This window comes from Mytilus californianus, unplaced genomic scaffold, assembly GCF_021869535.1.
Source record: "Mytilus californianus isolate M0D057914Y unplaced genomic scaffold, xbMytCali1.0.p SCAF_2, whole genome shotgun sequence".
In the NCBI taxonomy this organism is placed as follows: Eukaryota; Metazoa; Mollusca; class Bivalvia; order Mytilida; family Mytilidae; genus Mytilus; species Mytilus californianus.
Window position 1 is genome coordinate 20,743,209 of NW_026262668.1, and position 19,396 is coordinate 20,762,604.

The 19,396-nt window shown below is 31.3% G+C and overlaps 1 protein-coding gene across 1 annotated transcript; it reads left to right on the plus strand.

Moving 5' to 3' along the window:
- The first annotated feature begins 916 nt into the window (after window positions 1-916).
- Window positions 917-19,085, plus strand: LOC127729469 (uncharacterized). Its single transcript, XM_052237290.1, has 4 exons — window positions 917-1,056; window positions 14,827-14,998; window positions 17,547-17,663; window positions 18,828-19,085. Exons 2-4 carry the CDS (start codon window positions 14,827-14,829, stop codon window positions 18,959-18,961), a joined length of 423 nt encoding a protein of 140 aa, XP_052093250.1. The 5' UTR covers window positions 917-1,056; the 3' UTR covers window positions 18,962-19,085.
- Window positions 19,086-19,396: the final 311 nt, after the last annotated feature.

Sequence of the window (19,396 nt, forward strand, 5' to 3'; positions counted from 1 at the left end):
AATGGAAAACAATTGTCATATTCCTGACTTGGTTCATATTTGATTTGATTTTGATATACACCTATTTTTTACGCCTTGTATATTCTTATTTTGTTCTCAAAATCTATGAAGATATGGTTTTTAAATGACTTAAGTTTAGAATTTGAAATACCATTCATCTCTTGATATGCGATAAATAGCAATTCATGATGATATGATTAAAATATAGCCATTGATTAAAACAAAACACATGGTTTGAATGTCCTTATAAAATGAACATTGATAATTTCTACTTTTTAAAACAATACCAATTCCTTAGTGCGCAAATATTTATAATTTTACTAAAATTAAAACCCATATGAAGAAACAGTCGCGAACTTTACCTGTAATAGACCATTGTCGTATATTTCAGCATAGAAATATTTCAAATAACGAGGCGTTGAGTATACGTGCGTTCCTAGATTTCCATAAACTTAAAAATTTTAAAGTTAGAATGACGTTTGTTTTACAATTTTAACATTTTTTAAAAAAAAATATGGCAAATGCCATTTTATTTTTGTCATACAATTCAATTGCAAACATACGAACTCCATCGATATGAAATGGTCATTTCCTGTTATCCATTAAATTTCATTACTTGAACTCTCCAACTAAGAAATTTAATACTCTGTTAATTAAACTCGAAAACTTTTGTGTTAAAAGCAAATATGTTTATTTGTTTTTGCGTTGTAACTGAAATGTTAGTTTCAAATGGTCACGCGTTGAAGTTAAGTTTATGTACACAAAACAATATCCAGACAAAAATAAGCATTGTTTCATATTTTAAGTGTATATTGAACGATGTCAATTATACATTTTGAAATGTCTGATAAAATCTGAATCGGATTTACGTTTTAATACTCTGTAATTCCTGTCATTGTTTCATTAACTATAGTGACAAGTTAATCAGCACTAACTGAACAGGATCGTCACGATTGGTCGCTTATGCAAATTATTTGCATATGGTAAAGTATATAAAAGTAGACAATATTTCATATCTGTCCTTTCTAAGAACATTTGAGGATTGATAATTGTGTGGTAAGTTCTTATTTTACATTTAAACTATTTTTGAAGCCTTAGAAGCATTTCAGATGGATACCTTACATTTTTTAAACACATGTTTACATGTATCATGATGTTCTTGATACAAATTGCTTAATTGTTTGAATTTTGAATAACAATTTGATAGGAACTTTTATGAGAACAATGGTGCTCATTAATACCTTTCTTTACCTTAACATTATGAAGAGGAAATACTATAAAAGTTAATAAACGGTTTTGTTACCTTTCGTATCACTAGTTATAATTTTATTTATACACTTTTAAATCTTATTTACTTTAGTGGGGCACTTGAGTTCCCTCATGTTTTTATGGCGTTCTTGTTAGTCTTTAATTTTACATGAAGTGTTCTGTTGACCTTTTTTGTCTACTCCTTTTTATTCGTGTGTTTTGCTTTAACTTGTGTTTTATTTTATTGCACCTTGGAATTATTTATTTCCTCAACTTCAGTGCATTTAAAGAAAAAGTATGCTCAAAATAATTGATATTGCATCGGTATGAAACATTTTAATTTCTATTTTGATACTGACAACAGCCTCTCCTAATTCAAGAGAATCCTTATCTAACGAAACTATAACTCATATTTGATCATTTTCGTGATCAATATTTGCAATTTAATTATTTTAATTTTCAACAGGTTAAGGAATACTTCGCATTTTTTGGTAGTCAAAAAGTGGCACTTGGTATACCTCTTCATTTGTCTAACCATTTGTGTTTACAGAATACGATGCTGCTTCTCATTGAGATAACCATTCAAAATAAAGATAGTTTTTTCCCCATATTCTCCGTATTAATTCTGTATCAAATAAAAAAAAGATGATTTTTGTAAGCTGCTGTTCTTATAATATATATAGTAGAGAAGATAGTATAACAGCGTCAAAATGTTTTCTCGATTTACGAATTTTGCAATGAAATTTACAAGATTGTAATCAAAAACAAAGACTGGATAAATTCATTGTTTTATTGAGAATTTAGTTTGTCTAGCATGGAAAGAAAAAGTTTTATTTATTCTAAAAGAGAGGCGAAAGATACCAAAAGAATATTCAAACTCATAAGTCGAAAATAAACTGACAACGGCATGGCTAAAAAAGAAAAAGACCAACAGACTAACAATAGTACACAAAACACAACATAGAAAACTAAAGACTGAGCAACACGAACCCCACCAAAAACTGGAGGTGATCTCAGGTGCTCCGGAAGGGTAAGCGGATCCTGCTCCACATTTGGCACCCATCGTGTTGCTCGTGTTAGTACAAACCCGTTAATAAGTTTAAACGAAGTTTGTCTTTAGAAATATATACATGTATGCTTAATTATCTCTTTATTACAGTCATAACTGCTATACCACCGTCACATTAAGTTCATTATTGTGGTCATTAATTCTCTGCTTCGCTCACAAAAAATTCCTTGCCCGATCACAAATTCTTTAATTCGATCACAAAATCTTTATTTTTGTCACAAAATGCTTAAATCGGTCATAAAAGCATTTAATGCTGTCACAACAGGCGCGGATCCATTATTCAATGTTAGAGGGAAGCTCCTTAGAATTAGGAATACAAGGACTTTATTTTGACACAAAAGGGGGATAGTGCGCCCCGTCTGAATCAACTCCTGTACAAACCATTTATATCCGCTTTACTTTGACAACAAAGTCTCAACAACTGTCACACAAGCTATATGAAAAAATAATGCCATCGTAATAGACCAAGCATTATACAAATAAGATGATGTGGTATGATTGCCAGTGAGATAACTTTCCACCAGAGTTCGTGCAGTGGATACACGTATAAGCAATTATAGATCACCGTACGGACTTCAACAATGAGAAAAACCCATACCGTATAGACTGCTATAAAAGACTCAATATGAAAAATTTGAAACAATTCAATTGAGAAAACTAACGGCATAATTTATAACAAAACAACTTATGAAAAACAAATATGACAGACATGAACCATCGGCAACCATTGAACTACAGCCTCCTAACTTGCTGACAGAATTTTTAATTTTAATGTATACAGAGGGGTAACAAGTATGTTAGCAATTCAGGAACAGCGTCTAGGAGTACAGAACAACTTAACATATAAAACAAGATTAAGGGAACCGATTAATATCGTAACATGTTTTTCTTTCCTTACAAATTTAACTAGTTCTTATGATTATTTTACTTATATTTTCAAACGACAATTTCAAGTCTTCTTGTTTTCTTCCTTCTATATTTTTCCCTTTCTTGGTTTACTTCCATTCCCGTTTGCTTATTTGGTTATTCATGACGATGTTTACCCTACTGGTTGTAATATCGCCCTGAACATGCAACATTCCAACTGACTCCATTTTCGGAAAATGACATCTGTAACAAACATAAACTTTTAGCCACCTCTTTACAAGCAGAACCAAATACAATGAAAGTTCAAACTATGTACTGGCTTCAAAGCTGCACAAAACTCCTTACAAATATAGATTTATTTCGTTTTCAAGCAATTGTTCCACTACTAAACTATCTATTCTACTAACTAGTACACTTGGTACAATCAAAAACCTGGTAATAAATTGTTCAAATAAGGCCTTTAAAAATAGTGGAATTAATTACTTTTGGAGTGTCAAAAATTCGTTTGAAATACTTGATAAATTGCATGCTTATATTGGTGATTTCGAATCTGTTCAAAGTTTTGATTTTTCTACCCTATATACAACTTTACATCATAATCTTATTAAGAAAAAATTCACACACCTCATTAAATGGGCATTTAAAAAGTCAGAATGCGAATATATATGTTCAAACTCTTTTAGGTCATTTTCAGTAACAACAAACAAAAGAACTATGTCAATTGGACCTGCTTTGATACTTTAACTGCCCTTGAATTTTTACTAGATAACATTTTTATTCGCTATGGAGATTCCGTATATCGTCAAGTTATTGGAATTCCCATTGGGACTAACTGTGCACCACTTATTGTGGACCTTTTTCTGTATTGCTATGAGTTACAATTTATTACTAAAATCAGCAAAGACCCATCGAAACAACATCTGATTAAAAAATATAATAACACTTTTAGATATTTAGATGATATATTGGCTCTCAAAAACGACGACTTCAGTATGTACACTAAAAAGATTTATCCTGCCGAACTGACCTTAAATAAAGCTTATACTAACAATGAACATTGCCCTTTCCTGGATCTTGATATATATATATATCTTTAACGGGAAGCTTAATACCAAAATTTATGACAAAAGAGATGATTTTTCATCTCCTATTTTAATTATCCATTTCAAAATGGTGATGTTCCCTTGTCACCATCTTATGGTGTTTATATATCTCAACTTGTTCGACTCGCTCGTGTATGTAACAACGTATTTGATTTTAACGAAAGAAATCTCTGTATTACTGAAAAATTATTTCACCAGGGTTTTCGATATCACAAACTAGTCAAAACATTTACTAAATTTTATCATCGGTACAAGGACATCATTCGTATATATAAATTAACATGCAGACATCTTATACGTTCAGGTATTTCACATCCAATCTTTTATGGCAATATTCTTTACAAAGCACAAAAATGTCGGCATTCACATCAAAAGCTAACCAAACCTTTAAACATACTTATTCGGAAGGGATATAGTTACGATACTGTTGTCAAGTCATTAAGGATTGCATATTTTGGTATTAATATTGATTCACTCATAGGGTCTTTGCATCGGAAATAAACACATTTATTCTAAAGCCAGTTGTTGGCATGATACGGGTTATGTTCTTCTTATATATTTTATGATGGTATTATACTAAACCCCTAACGGGAGGGATTGTACTTGATATTCATATGATGAAGACTTAATCTTTTAATCAGTTTAATTGAGGTCTGGAGCTGGCATGTCAATAACTGCTAGTAGTCCTTTGTTAATTTATGTATCATCGTCATTTTGCTTAGTTTCTTTTGTTACCTATTCTGACATCGGACTCGGACTTCTTTTAAACTGGGTTTTACTGTTCGTATCGCTGTGTGTTTCTTTATTCTACATTGGCTAGAGGTATAGGGGAGGGTAGAGATCTCACAAAACATGTTTAACCCCACCGCATGTTTGCGCCTGTCCCAAGTCAGGAGCCTCTGGCCTTTGTTTATCTTTAAATTTTACGGTAATATTGTACTTAAAGCGCGAAAATCACTATGTGATCCGTGTAAACTCATGGGACCTTTAAACAAACTTATTAGTAAAGGTTATCTTACCAATGTTGTAATTAGATCTTTGAATATAGTTTACATTGGCACTAATATCGATTTTGTCATCAGCAAATTAAAACATAACTAAATTTGTATTCTTTTCAAACGGGATATATAAAAACACACCCACGTTCATTTTAATCTATAAAGAGGTTAACTCCTAACTATCCTACTGCCTGTCGATACATTTATTTTTGGCATTGCACAAGTAATTTCTTCTTTGACTGTCCATGACGTTAAAATACTACATCCCTGGGATGTGTTTTAGTTTATTTTAGTCTCTGATGCATGATTTTTTATTATTAATTGTTTTTGGCTTTTAACTAGCTGTCAGTAAATGCGAGTACTCTCAAATCGTACTTTCTTGTTTATTTGACCTGTTGATACTAATTGTAATGCTTTTTTGTTATTTAATGTTTACTTATTCAGGGTTATATCTGGTCTATATACCAGCTTTGATAAGTGTTTGGTATTACTATAATTTTCCACTTCTTCGTACTATGAACATCAAATTATTTTGTAAAAATATTTCCTTTCTCCATTTGAACTGTACACGTATACCTAACAACAAAATTATTTTCATTTACCTGTGTTTAAAGTAATTGCAAATGGCTGATATTTTTGTTCAAGCATATTGTTTTTCTTAAATTGTTTAACATTTCACAGCGGTATAATATGTTACTTTAATTATTCTTCCCCTAGTTTATTTATTTTGTATTTACATTATATCATAGATCAAATTTATTTGTTCAGTGTATGTTCACTGGTGTTAATATGTCTTTTGATTGAGTTAAGCCATTTCAAATGATATTTTATAGTGTGTCTTTCTATGTTGTGATGTTACACTATTGTTTCAGATAAGGGTGAAGGTTTGGTACCATTAAAACGTTTAAACCCGCTGCAATTGTTTGCACCTGTCCTATGTCAGGAATCTGATGTTCAGTAATTGTCGTTTGTTGATGTGGTTCATAGGTGTTTCTCGTTTCTTTTTTTTTTATATAGATTAGACCATTGGTTTTCCCGTTTGAATGGTTTTACACTTGTAATTGTTGGGGCCCTTTATAGCTTGCTGTTCGGTGTGAGCCAAGGCTCCGTGTTGAAGACCGTACTTTAACCTATATTGTTTCACTTTTATAAATTTTAACTCGGATTGAGAGTTGTCTCATTAGCACTCATACCACATCTTCTTATATCTATTGTATGTTTTTTAATTTTAGTTCATTTATATGTTTTGGAGTTTAGTATGACGTTCATTTTCACTGAACTAGTACACATTTTTTATTTAGAGGCCAGATGAGGACCACCTCCGGGTGCGGGATTTTCTCGCTGCGTTGAAGACCCATTGTTGGCCTTCGGCTGTTATCTGCTCTTTGGCCGGGTTGTTGTCTCTTTGACATATTCCCCATTTCCATTCTCAATTTTATGCACTATTTGCCAATGGACGTTACACATTTAAACAACAACCAATCTGATTATTATATAGAATAAGTAGATGCTGTACAAATGCCAATGAACAATCTAACAGAGTCCAAATGAAACCAATTTAGACAACTATAGGTCACCGTACAGCCTTCAGTATTGAACAAAAACCATACTATAAAAGATCGGACATGACAAAATGTGGAACAATTAAAAAAAAACGGCCTGATTTATGACAAAACAAGAAACGAAAAACAAAAATGACTGACAGCAACCAACGGCAATACTGAATTGCAGGATCATGACTAGGGATAGGGACATATAGAATATGGCGGGGTTAAACATATTTGAGAGCGCTTGAAACCCTCTCTCAAACCTGGGACAATGATGTACCAACAAAACATTACAAAAAATATCAGTTGAAAAAGACTTGACTTATCATATCGACACACAACACAAAACAACTATCTAAAAGACTAAAGACTAAATGCACAAAGTACCGATATACGAGTACTTGATTTTTTTGTAGTAAGTAAAAGCACAGGGGTGAATATGTAACTTTCTCTCTTGCCATCCCAACTGGGAACGAGGGTTTTTTTTTCATTTTTTTTCAAAGCTTATTCTCTGATCGTACAAAGATTTGTTCAGAAATATATACACGAAACCTCAACAAGTATGGTATGTTCCACCCGTGGCATCAGTAACTCGTGTCATGAGTATACTTCGAGGTGCTAACGTGGCTCATTTGTAATGCATATGACATGCCTTAAACAATGAGCCACGTTGGCATCATGATAATATTGTATCTCAAGCTTGATCAAATTAATACCCCTCCACTGCTAACCAGAATTTCATAAACATGAGTCATACACAATGTCCTAGATTATAAAGTAGACTTTTTTATTTTGCAAAGTTATATAACGTTCTTCTTATCTTATTTCTTTTGTGTTACTAAAAAAAGTGATAAAGAGTCATTTCAAGAAAATTTATAACATATTGCATAGAGTTGTTTTCTCTATGCGTGTTAATTTTAGACGTTGTTGACATGAAAATATAACAAAAGTTAGTTCTATGAAATTCCCTGAATGAAAATTCTCTTGTTTAACATGTCTCGCCTTTCAGACATCCTAGCATTATCGTTTAACGATTGTATAATTTAATATGTACAGATCAGTTATAAAAACCTTTTAAACATGCACCATAAATAATATTTTTCCACGCAAAAAATTGAAAATCAGGAATAACACATGAAATATTCATAACCACAGAATAAATAGCAATGATATTTGAGCAATAAGACATGTTTAATAACGACTACAAGTGCAAAAATCACATATATAGACATTGTAATATGAAATCTAAACCAAGTTTTTTTAACAATTAACTTATTTGAGTACTTGCGTGCTTGTCTATTACTGTAATTAAAAAAAAGGAATTACCACTGTATAACTTACAAGTGAATATCATATTGATATTTATGATATCATACCTACACTTGTCATAGTGTAAACACAGACACATCAAATGTGGAAAAATAAACACATGTATAAGAAATAGCAGGTTACGAACGCCTATAAAGTGGAAAATTATTAGACAAAAGACACGAACATGGCACATAAAAACAATTACGGACATTCAAGTTTAATTCTTTAAGACAGATTTGTATATTGGAACAGGGGACATTTAATCGACCAAAAATTAGTGCAATAGAATCTCATATCAAAGAGAGGAGAACTACCTTTGGAATAGATGACTTTAGCTGAATTTGACAAAATCCTTCGGAATTTTGTGTTCTCAATGCTCTTTAACTTCCTACTTTTTTGGTCTTTTTAACGTTTTTGGTTCGAACAAAGTGCACCTCGTTATTTTAGTAGTATAGATATATCATAGATATAATCAGTGTTAAATTTTGAGCAAGCGTCTATCCAAAAAGCAGTCTCTTTTAAATGGATGAAGTTTGCAGCATTTTAATTATATATTCAATCGCCGAAAAGAAGGGTTCCCCTATCGTATATGAGTTACTTGAAATTTTGTAGCTAAAATGCATGTTAAATAAATTTTGCACCTATTTTAGGACAAATCTTCTATTTCAATTATCTTATTTAATTTGTTATTAATTTGCACATGTCCCGTCAAAGATGTTTGGTTCACAGAATGAATATTATCGTTTTGAATGTAAAATTATGTATTAGTCATATAAAATTACATTTTGAGAGCATTTGCTGTCAAAATAGGAACAATGAAAAGATCACAAACTTTAAATAGGTTCCAAATAAGATGGTTTGCATGGTATCATACATTGTTCAATATATGTCAGATGGAGGCGGAATGTAACAATAGATGTGGTTTTTTTTTATTTGAAAGAAATGTTTTAAAGAAAAGGTATACAGCAAAAGATAGCTAAAACATTCTTAATCTTGTAGCAAAAAGTGAACAAGATTTAAGGAAGATATACGACACTAGAAAATTTAAAATTACTTTCACATACTTTAGGCAATTTGTATGTATATGAATATTTTTTTATACAATATTACAGGGCATTTATGGTGAAATTATTCTTTTGGCCACAGTCGGATAACAATTAAATAAAAAAAAACTATATGGGTTATTCCATTCTGACCGTGATAATCAAATCTCATTTCCTTATTTTCATGCTAAATTTGACCAGAAAATAACATTCTAAAGACAAATGACATTTAAAAGTCTGTGTCAGATTTTCCTTTATGGCCTTCTGCCTTTGAACTCGACCAATACTTTGAGTTTGTATTAAAAATTACCTAAATGTTTTGTTGACTTATTCATTTCATTTGTCATTATGAAAGAACAGCTTTGAATACATTAATTTATTTCTTAAATTTCAAAATATTCATTTTGTAGTTAGTTTCTATCTGGTCATTATGTTGCATTTGTTTGATATCTTTCAAAAAAACGTGTTGTCTTCCATTGTTACTGGAGTTTACAACAAACATTTATCTTTCAGTTCTAACCAATGAAAGGTTCCCTTTTTGAGGTATACAACATACATGTATAATATGCATTTGGTATTTTTTTTCCGAAAGTATGACAAAAAGTCAGTGAACGAAAAACCACGAACAAAAAGTCATGGACAAAAAATAAATTACAAGATGAAAAGACTTTATTTTTATCATTTTGTCTTTATGATTTTTTTCTCGGTTTTTTAAAATAAATAGAAAGACAATATATTATTTAATCAATTTTATCGCATGTGTTAGTAATAAAACGGATTTACGAGAGCAACTCTTATACATTGTCAAACATTACACATGTACGTTTTTTACTTAATTAAAAAACGGGTTTCCACGCCCATAACATAATACCCACTAATAAAAAGCGTCATGAACGGTAGTATGATATTCAAGTGTTTATTCTTGGAAAGAAAGTGATAGGGTAGATCGATTATTCAAAATAAAAAAAAGATGCATGAAGACAGTCACAGTGACTGTTAATGGTGACACGTGCATTATCATTGTTCGTAATACGGCAACATATTAGTTTTAATGTTGAATTATAGATTTCATCTGTAAATTTAGGAAAATTTTAAAAATGTCGAATTGATTGAACTCTAAATATACATGCATGTAATACCAATAAGAATGACTAGTAAACCTGTTGCTGGTATGACAGCAATCAGATACGCTGTGGACCAAATGTTTGAAATGCCAAATACAAAACAAAATTGCCGAATAAAACTTAAAAAAAAAACACCATAAGGAACGAAAATATAAATAACAAAAAATGCACCAGAACGGAACAGTTTTTAGAGTGTGGAACTACATAGTTAGACAATATACAATTAAAATGTATCGTTCATTTATTATAGTCCAATTTTCAGTCACATGCGGTTCAAATGGTCCGCCTTCATCTCGGTCGACCCGCTTTGTAGAACATACCTGTTTTGTTAATTGTTAATATGTTCTCGTCCTGAATATGAATGGTCTATTTTCATTAGTTATTTATAAGCAAATATGAGCTAAATTAGTTTAGTTTTGTTGCCAACCAACTTACGTGTACGTTAATCTATAGAGTTTTCTTTTACAAAACATGTCACCCGCGAGATATTCATACGTTTGTGTCAAGCAAGAGCCATCTTAATCAGCTCAGATCAGGTCAGACGAAATATAATTAATAATGTAATAACTTGCAAGTGGTATACGAAATGTCTTGTGCCCATGTAAATAATTTTATCGCTATTTTACGAAATTTTTCTTTGATCTTACTGACTGATAATTTCCTTTCTCAGCACAGTAGAGTGATATAAAAAATTATCGCTAGAAAGTAAGGGCGCACGTGCCGTTGTCAATGAAATTAACAACGTCGTCATAGGTAAAATAGCGATAAACAGATTATCATTGGTCATCTCAACTCGATTGCTTTTCTCACTTTCGCCGTACCGGCTCAAGCGAGAAAATCATTCTCTTTGAGATGACCAACGATAATCTATAAATATTGGACGAGACCCAAATAAAATCTAAGTAATATTTTGATGGCATACGTATACCTTATTTCCAAATACGAATTATTACACAAATAGTTTTTGTCATGCAGGCGTAGATTCAGACGTGGGCGCATTCGGCGCATGCCAAATAATAACAAAGAAAAAAAAACGTAGTTTACAAAACTTTACAATTACAACCTCTCACTCGCATGCCCCTTAGCTCAAATCCGGAATCAGCGCCTGTCATGGGTAACATAATAGTTTCCATTAGTGGAGGATTATTATTCTAAGTCTATTCTTTTTCATTGTAACTTTATTATGAAGATTTTTATATTCATCTTGACGAGTGCGTCAATACAACAATTTGTTTTTCTGTCAGATGAAAACATCACGAAGCCTGCTTACATAAGAAAAAAGAAAGGAAAAATACCATGTACAAAATTCATTGTTTCCAAGACAATACGCACGGTATACAGTTTTCATCACTCACCTATGCAATCTATTATATACAACAGATTTGGTATTTTTCTGAGTCATCCATATGCCGTATTAGTCTTTTTGTTTCATTTTTAGTTTAGTTGTCCAATTATACTAATGTGTGATCTTTGCGTTTTCGCGGTATTAATCAATACAAGATTTATGTATTAATACTATTATGTTATACTAGTAATGTCATTTTTTTTCGGACTTCTTTAACAAAGAAGGTAAGATACATAGCAGTACATTTAAAATTTACTTATCACAATTTATCTATTGCGACAAATACTAATGACAACTATTTAATTATAATAGTAATGATGACGAAAAAATACAAAGTAAAAAAAAAAATTGGTAAAATACCTTTTAGCTTCTATTAGTATGATTAACTTAAAGTAGAGATTCTGTACATTGCAATACATTTCAAAATTATCAATGAACGAAAAACAAATATGAAATAAAAGATAATTTCGTTTGATCCTGTATATCATATTTGTATTTCGTTCATTGTTTTGTACATAAATCAGGCCGTTAGTTTTCTTGTTTGGATTGTTTTACATTTGTCATTTCGGTGTCTTTTATAGCTGACTATGCGGTATGAGTTTTGCTATTGTTGAAGGCCGTGTGGTGACATATAGTTGTTAACTTCCATGTCATTTGCTCTCTAGTGGAGAGTTGTCTCATTGGCAATCATACAACATCTTTCTATTTTTATACATATAACATGCATGGGGAATGTGAGATAACGCAACTTTTTTCATTGGTGTTAATACAAAAATGATAACAATGATGAAAAATTCGACAAATGGAAAATGCAAAGCCAGACATCTTTAGCTTTCAAGAGTACCTGATATCACAATGGATTTGACAGGAGCTCGGTTTGCATTTAAATTTCAGTTCTGTGTTGTTTGTTAAAGAAAACTTGACAGACTCCGAAGATAATTAAAGGAACTTGTGCTTTTATTGCTGTTCTTCTCATAGTCGTTTGGATCTTGTGAAACTTTGTAAGCAAAGATGTGAAAATTTAATGTGTAACCAGTTAAACTGAAGTAAAATAAAGTCAAGTAAATTAAATAATGAATAACTTGAAAAAATACTTTGAACAATAGTCTTTGATTACATAAATTTGTCGAATTTCTTTTTTACCCAGTTATCAAAAATCGTTTTAGAAACAATTACTGGTTTTCAAATTTAAATGTTGAAGCTGCTTAACAAGATTTAATTTGGAAAGCCTATCTTAGTCAAGATAAATTTAACCACGCATACACCCATTTACAAATGAACAAATCTGAAACCTTCAATGATGAAATACACACCCCTTTTTGTTATAAATTTCAAAGCTTGTTGAATAAGATTTATTGCAAGGAAATCTTTCTCTTTATATTCTTCATGAAAATCATTGGAAATTTGCCTGGAAAGAAGGTGCCTTTTCCTCGCGATTACCATTACTGGGCTAGCTTGCTTTATAGCACAAAAATGTCCACTTAGATTGTTTGATTTGTTTTTGCATTGCTTAACGTACAGTGGCATACATTTCATGATACTCTAGACCAAATTAGATAAACAATACATCCAAAATATAGGTTCTGCAAAGTTGGTCGACTGGGATGAAGGGCGAAAATTTGGGATGTCACAGGAAAAAGAGGACATGTTGGTAAAGGGCAGACATTTGGCAACAGACCGCCTACGGACCCACAAAGAAGTCTTTGTAGAGATCGTTGCACTCTGTCTACACGATGCATCAGAATTACATACATGTATAATTATACCATATCACAAAAATTTCAAAATCATCTTTATATTTCTATATATATCTTCTATATAAGGAATAAGTCTTTTCAAAAGTATGTATATGCACCACACGATTACCCGATATCAGAAAAAAACTTTTCATTGAAAATTTTTATCATAAAGTTACAAAAATGAGTCGATCAATGAAATAAAAAAAAAATGAATTTACAAATTGTATTTAAACAAAATATTGAATTATCCCCCTTTGTGCGAGTTTTACTTATGGTAATTTTTTTCTCCGTGAACCTGACCGAAGTTTAGATATGACATTTTAATTATAGTAGCTTCATAACAATGATATTATTGATTATCTAATTATCTCAAGTTTAATTATCAATTTAGTGGTTATCCTATTCTACAAAGTATCAATTTACTATAATTTAAGTTTAATCAATATTTACAAGTTAACTGTTGATAAATTCATGTTTAAAATGCATGTTAATTTATAGCCAAAATATGCTATGCTGTGTTATTAAAAAGAAAAAAAGTATTTTATATGATTTTAAATAGTAGTGTGTTTTGAAGAATTATTTTTATAGTCTATCATAACTTTTTTTAGAGTGGCTCTTATCGTTTAAAATGATACTGTGATTTTATCGATATGTGTATAAATATATATGTCAATATTGGGGCGATACTTTAATCAAGTACCCCGGTATTTGTCTTGTCTTATCTTGTTTTGAAATAATGCAATTTTACTATACCTCGCGCGCGTGGTATCTTATGTTTATTTACAAACAACTATTTACAAGTAACAATTTATTTCCTTTTTACCCCAGTCTGTTTTTTGTACATTTTGATTAAGACTACATATAGTATAGGTCTTATTTAGATGTGGAAATGTTTGTTAAGAACAGATATTGGGATTTGATCTCGGAAACGGTCAATAGTTTGGGTAGTGATTTATATAAATAAGATGTTTCAGTTTCTTATTCCAAAGTGTACTACCAATGTGACAACATGTCACCAGGTAAAACAAAAGCCCAGTGAGTACATGTATATACATTTACAGAATAATTTTTAATTATGCCGATATTTTAGTCCTGTAAGAATATACGCAAGGCAACATTTTCACATAAGAATTCTAAATTTGTAAATCTTAAAACTGAAGACAAACGATATTTGTCATATCAAAATACTATTTTTTCCAATTGTGCTGCAGCGTGTTAATTCTTTCCTGAATGAATTGACATCTTGTGTTCACAATTCCGTTTTAATCTTTTTCAGATGGATGCTATTACATGTAAATTGTCTTTCGAGTGAATATACATCTTGTGTACAAAATTCTGTTTTAATCTTTTCCAGATGGATGCTGTTACATGTAAATTGTCTTTTGAGTGAATATACATCTTGAGTACACAATTCTGTTTTAATCTTTTCCAGATGGATGCTGTTACATGTAAATTGTTTGCGTCTTTGTGTTTATGGACATATATATTTATTGAATGTAGTAACGGTGTACCATTTCATGGCTTCCTAACATCAGCTGACAAATTCTCGCGAGATATCGGAGAGGAAGAGATTGATGAAAATGAGCAACGTATTAGAGAAGAAGGTACAGTCATAAAATAATGAAAAAGATATTATTTTGTATTTAGGATATTATTTGTATTTAGTAGCTGTCTTATTGGCAAATGCACTACTTTTTCTTTATTCATATAAAACATGTCTTAACCTAATGTTAATTTGTGCAAGATTTTGTACGAATTTCCTCGAAGTCGATTGACCTTTTTAAAAACTTTTCTTGTAATACTATTCCTTATATGTCCTGTCTTCATGAATATTTGGAAACAATGGGTGAAAAGCATACTATATGATACGTTGGAGGTGTATTGATTACTGATACTTTAGTCTGGGAGAACATGATTTATTTATTAGTTGTAATTGGCTTTGAAATAGCTTTAAGTAACTGCGAGTACTCTTATTTCGGTGCTTTGTGTCTACTGGTTTTATGTTAGTTGTTTTATTTTTGCCTCGTACCGATCTTCAGAGTTAAGCTTGCCTCGTACCGATCTTCTGAGTTAAGCTTGCCTCGTACCGATCTTCTGAGTTAAGCTTGCCTCGTACCGATCTTCTGAGTTAAGCCAATTGCTACTGATTTTTACAGTTTGTTCTTATGTTGTGCTGTTACACCATTGTCCCAGGTAAGGGGAGGGTTGAGCGCTCACACACATGTTTAACCCCGACACATTCTCAAGTTATGTGCATGTTCCAAGTAAGGCGCCTGTAGTTCAGTGCATGGTTGTTGTTGGTTCATGTCTGTCATATTTGTTTTTTGTAAATTATTTTGTTATAAATTAGGCCGTTAGTTTTTTCGTTTGAATTGTTTCATATTTTTGATGTCGGTGTCTTTTACAGCCGACATGGGTTTTTCTCATTGTTGAAGGCCGTACATTTGCCTATAATTGCTTACATTCACTTCATTTGAAATCTGATGGATAGTTGTCTCATTGGCAATCATACCACATCTCCTTATTTGTATATGATACGTTGCGATAAGTTAAGTTTTACGACGTTCTAAAATAATTTAATTCAACCATTGACGTTGGATCATTTTACCTAATCAAAAACGGAAAGACAATTGGCCATAACATATCGATTTTTAAGAAGAATAACAGTTAAATGCATTATTTTTTTCTATTTCTATTTAGAGGTCAACATGTAAAAGTAGAATGCAAAATTTTAACAAAATCTGCTACATAGCGAATTTACTGTTCCTTGACTCTATCAAGCAAAGTCGACCTAAATTTAGATTGACTTGGGTAATCTTCTAGGTCATATGGCTCCTCAATCGACCTAAAGTTAGATTGACTTGGGTAATCTTCTAGGTCATATGGCTTCTCAATCGACCTAAAGTTAGATTGACTTGGGTAATCTTCTAGGTCATATGGCTCCTCAATCGACCTAATGTTAGATTGACTTGGGTAAACTTCTAGGTCATTTGGCTCCTCAATCGACCTAAAGTTAGATTGACTTGGGTAATCTTCTAGGTCATATGGCTCCTCAATCGACCTAATGTTAGATTGACTTGGGTAAAATTCTAGGTCATATGGCTCGTCAATCGACCTAAAGTTAGATTGACTTGGGTAATCTTCTAGGTCATATGGCTCCTCAATCGACCTAATGTTAGATTGACTTGGGTAAACTTCTAGGTTATATGGCTCCTCAATCGACCTAAAGTTATATTGAGTTGGGTAATCTTCTAGGTCATATGCCTCTTTACGATTTCGAGTACTTCCTTTGCTTTCCTATTTTTGGTTTTGAAAGTTCCTAATGAAGGTAAATCAAGAAAAGCACTTCGAACGCAACTAATTTATAAAGTGCTATTTTCATTTAAGAGCAAACGTATACGTAACATATAACTCAAATCTCATTTTATTCATAGGGAAAACATTTTTTTGTAAAAAAAACTAGCACTTATGTTACAATAGATAGCAATGGATATCTTCAGATCCTAAACCATTTAAGTTATTCTCGAGGAGTTGTTAGGTTTTATATTTTTAATAAAGTCACACAGCTAAGAGTAAAACGTAATGTGTATAAAACATATATTGTGTTTTTGCGATATTATATAAACTAGTCAATTTAAAAGTGTAATTACATGTACCGTTACAAGTGCGTGTGACACGTGTTTCTGGAATAACCTTTCAACTGCATTCGGCGTCATGTAAGATAGCGGAATCTGTCGAGGTTTGCCGATTGCTTTTATCTGTTAAGATGGAGACTAAAAGAACATACAACATTTGAAATATATTACCGTCTGAAAGCTACAAGAAAAATTTCAGCTATTGAAGTAGAAACAATGAAATGATGAAATATTATTGGCCTCGATTTCGAAAAATTAAACCAGTTCTAAATATGTTCAATTTGTGTACATTTATTTAAGGAAGTTATAATATTTTCTACACTGCATGTACATTAATTTCTCAAAAATTGGAAAAAAAGCTCACAATGGTGCATCATTATATCAACTTATTTCAAAAGAAGGCGTTTAATTATGATCAAGAGTTTAACCATTTCTATATAATAATGTGTATGTTTGAAATAACGTAAAATCAAATGTTTTATGTAAATCAATCAACTCAGTCATTTCATTATTTCAGATTTAAGAAAATTGATACTAAAGAAACTTAGATTTCGTGATATAGAAGATGTTTCATATCCACGTGAATATGACGAACTGTCAAAACTATATGACCTTTCACCCTTAGATACATCAGGTAAGGCAACATATTTACTTGTCAATAACATTTTTTTTTATAATAAATACACTGTAAAAATCGTGTTTAGATCCTAAACACAGTTCTAAACACATTTTATTGCGAACTTATTTACACCTTTTGATCTACGCATGTCGCAGTTCTAAACATGTTTAGGTTAACAGTGTGTTTAGGATTGTGTTTAGGATCATGTTAAGATTAGAACGTAGTGTGTTTGGTCTTATTTAAAAGTGTTTTATATTCATGCCTTAAGACTTGTGTACATTTAATGTGCTTACTTAGAAATGTCTTTAAATATTTAACATAATCCCAAACATGCTTAGAACTAAACATGTCATACAAGTATCTATTAACTGGCACGATTTTTACAGTGTATGAAAACTACAAGCCTTGCAATACTTATTCCTAGTGACTATTTGGCAAAGAATAAATTCAACACACTCCTAATATTTTTGGTGAATAAAATGACGAAATATATTAAACATATAACACAACAACAGCAGCAACAACGGCATTCACAACAAAACTAATATAGAGATAGTAAAAGAGAAATGTGAGTTTGTACACAATGAAGACGAAAAAAGTAAAATAACAAATATACCGAACTCCAAGGAAAATTCAAAACGGAAAGTCCCTTAACAAATGGCAAAATTAAAAGCTCAAATACATCAAACGAATGGGCAACAACTGTCATACTCCTGACTTGATACAGGCATTTCCTTATGTAGAAAATTGTGGATTAAACCTAGTTTTATAGCTAGCTAAACCTCTCACTTGTATAACAGTCGCATAAAATTCGAAAAAAACCAAAATAATCTTTAATTATTTACATCACAAATAGAAATGTGGGAAAACGTAAAAAATTGAATGACCAGGGACCCTCGAAAAATGATACAAAAAAAAATGATATTTTAATGTAGCCTTAGACATTGATCAAGTTCCAGGCTTTACATTTTTCAAGTTTTTAATTAATTTTAAGTACAGAAGTATACATCGCATGTGTAGGAATTTATAGTCGTGACGTCATGAAACGGGATTTACATATTAATGTACACTTTTGGTTACCGTGACGCTTCCAAATAAAATAACAATATTGAAATTATATGATAAAAATACACTTCAATAAATTAACCATCTAACAATATCACTGTTTTATTATTCCAGAAAAAGAACAGAAGAGAAGTTCAAATATCAATAGTGCATTTGCTGACAAAGTGGCTGCTCTGCTTAATGGACTGAAAACTAGACAAATAGATAGCCCAAAAGTTAGAATGTCAAGTCTTCGGTTCGGACGATGATTTTAAATAAACTTTAACCTAATGACATTCATTGAAACTCAAGTTTAACTTAGTATTTTTAATCAAATTGTACAAGAAATATTGGTTTGCATTTTAATGTTGCAAATAAATGACACAGTATTAAGTTATAGTTCAATATGAAGCTAATGCTTTAGTTACCTAACACGTGCATCATCAAATATCAATGATTAAAACAGTGCGTGATAAAACAAGTATTTGTCAAAGAAAAGTAACTAGTAGTTTATACCAGAGTGACAATCACTAAATTACCAAAAGGACAGACAAAACATCAGGCAAAACAGACAAAAATATAACGGTCAACAATTCTGGTAACAGCTCCGCTGGATTGAAATTGAGGGAGTCCTAATTTCAGATAGATAACATAGGAAACAGAAATTACCAAAATCAACAAATTTGCTAAAAGGCTCGACTTGG

Bases quoted from the DNA above. Each gene is read 5' to 3' on its own strand.
- LOC127729469 (XM_052237290.1), top strand. From the start codon at position 14,827: ATGGATGCTGTTACATGTAAATTGTTTGCGTCTTTGTGTTTATGGACA. The intron at 14,999-17,546 runs GTACAGTCATAA...TCATTATTTCAG, and splicing joins GCAACGTATTAGAGAAGAAG to ATTTAAGAAAATTGATACTA. The intron at 17,664-18,827 runs GTAAGGCAACAT...TTATTATTCCAG, and splicing joins TTCACCCTTAGATACATCAG to AAAAAGAACAGAAGAGAAGT.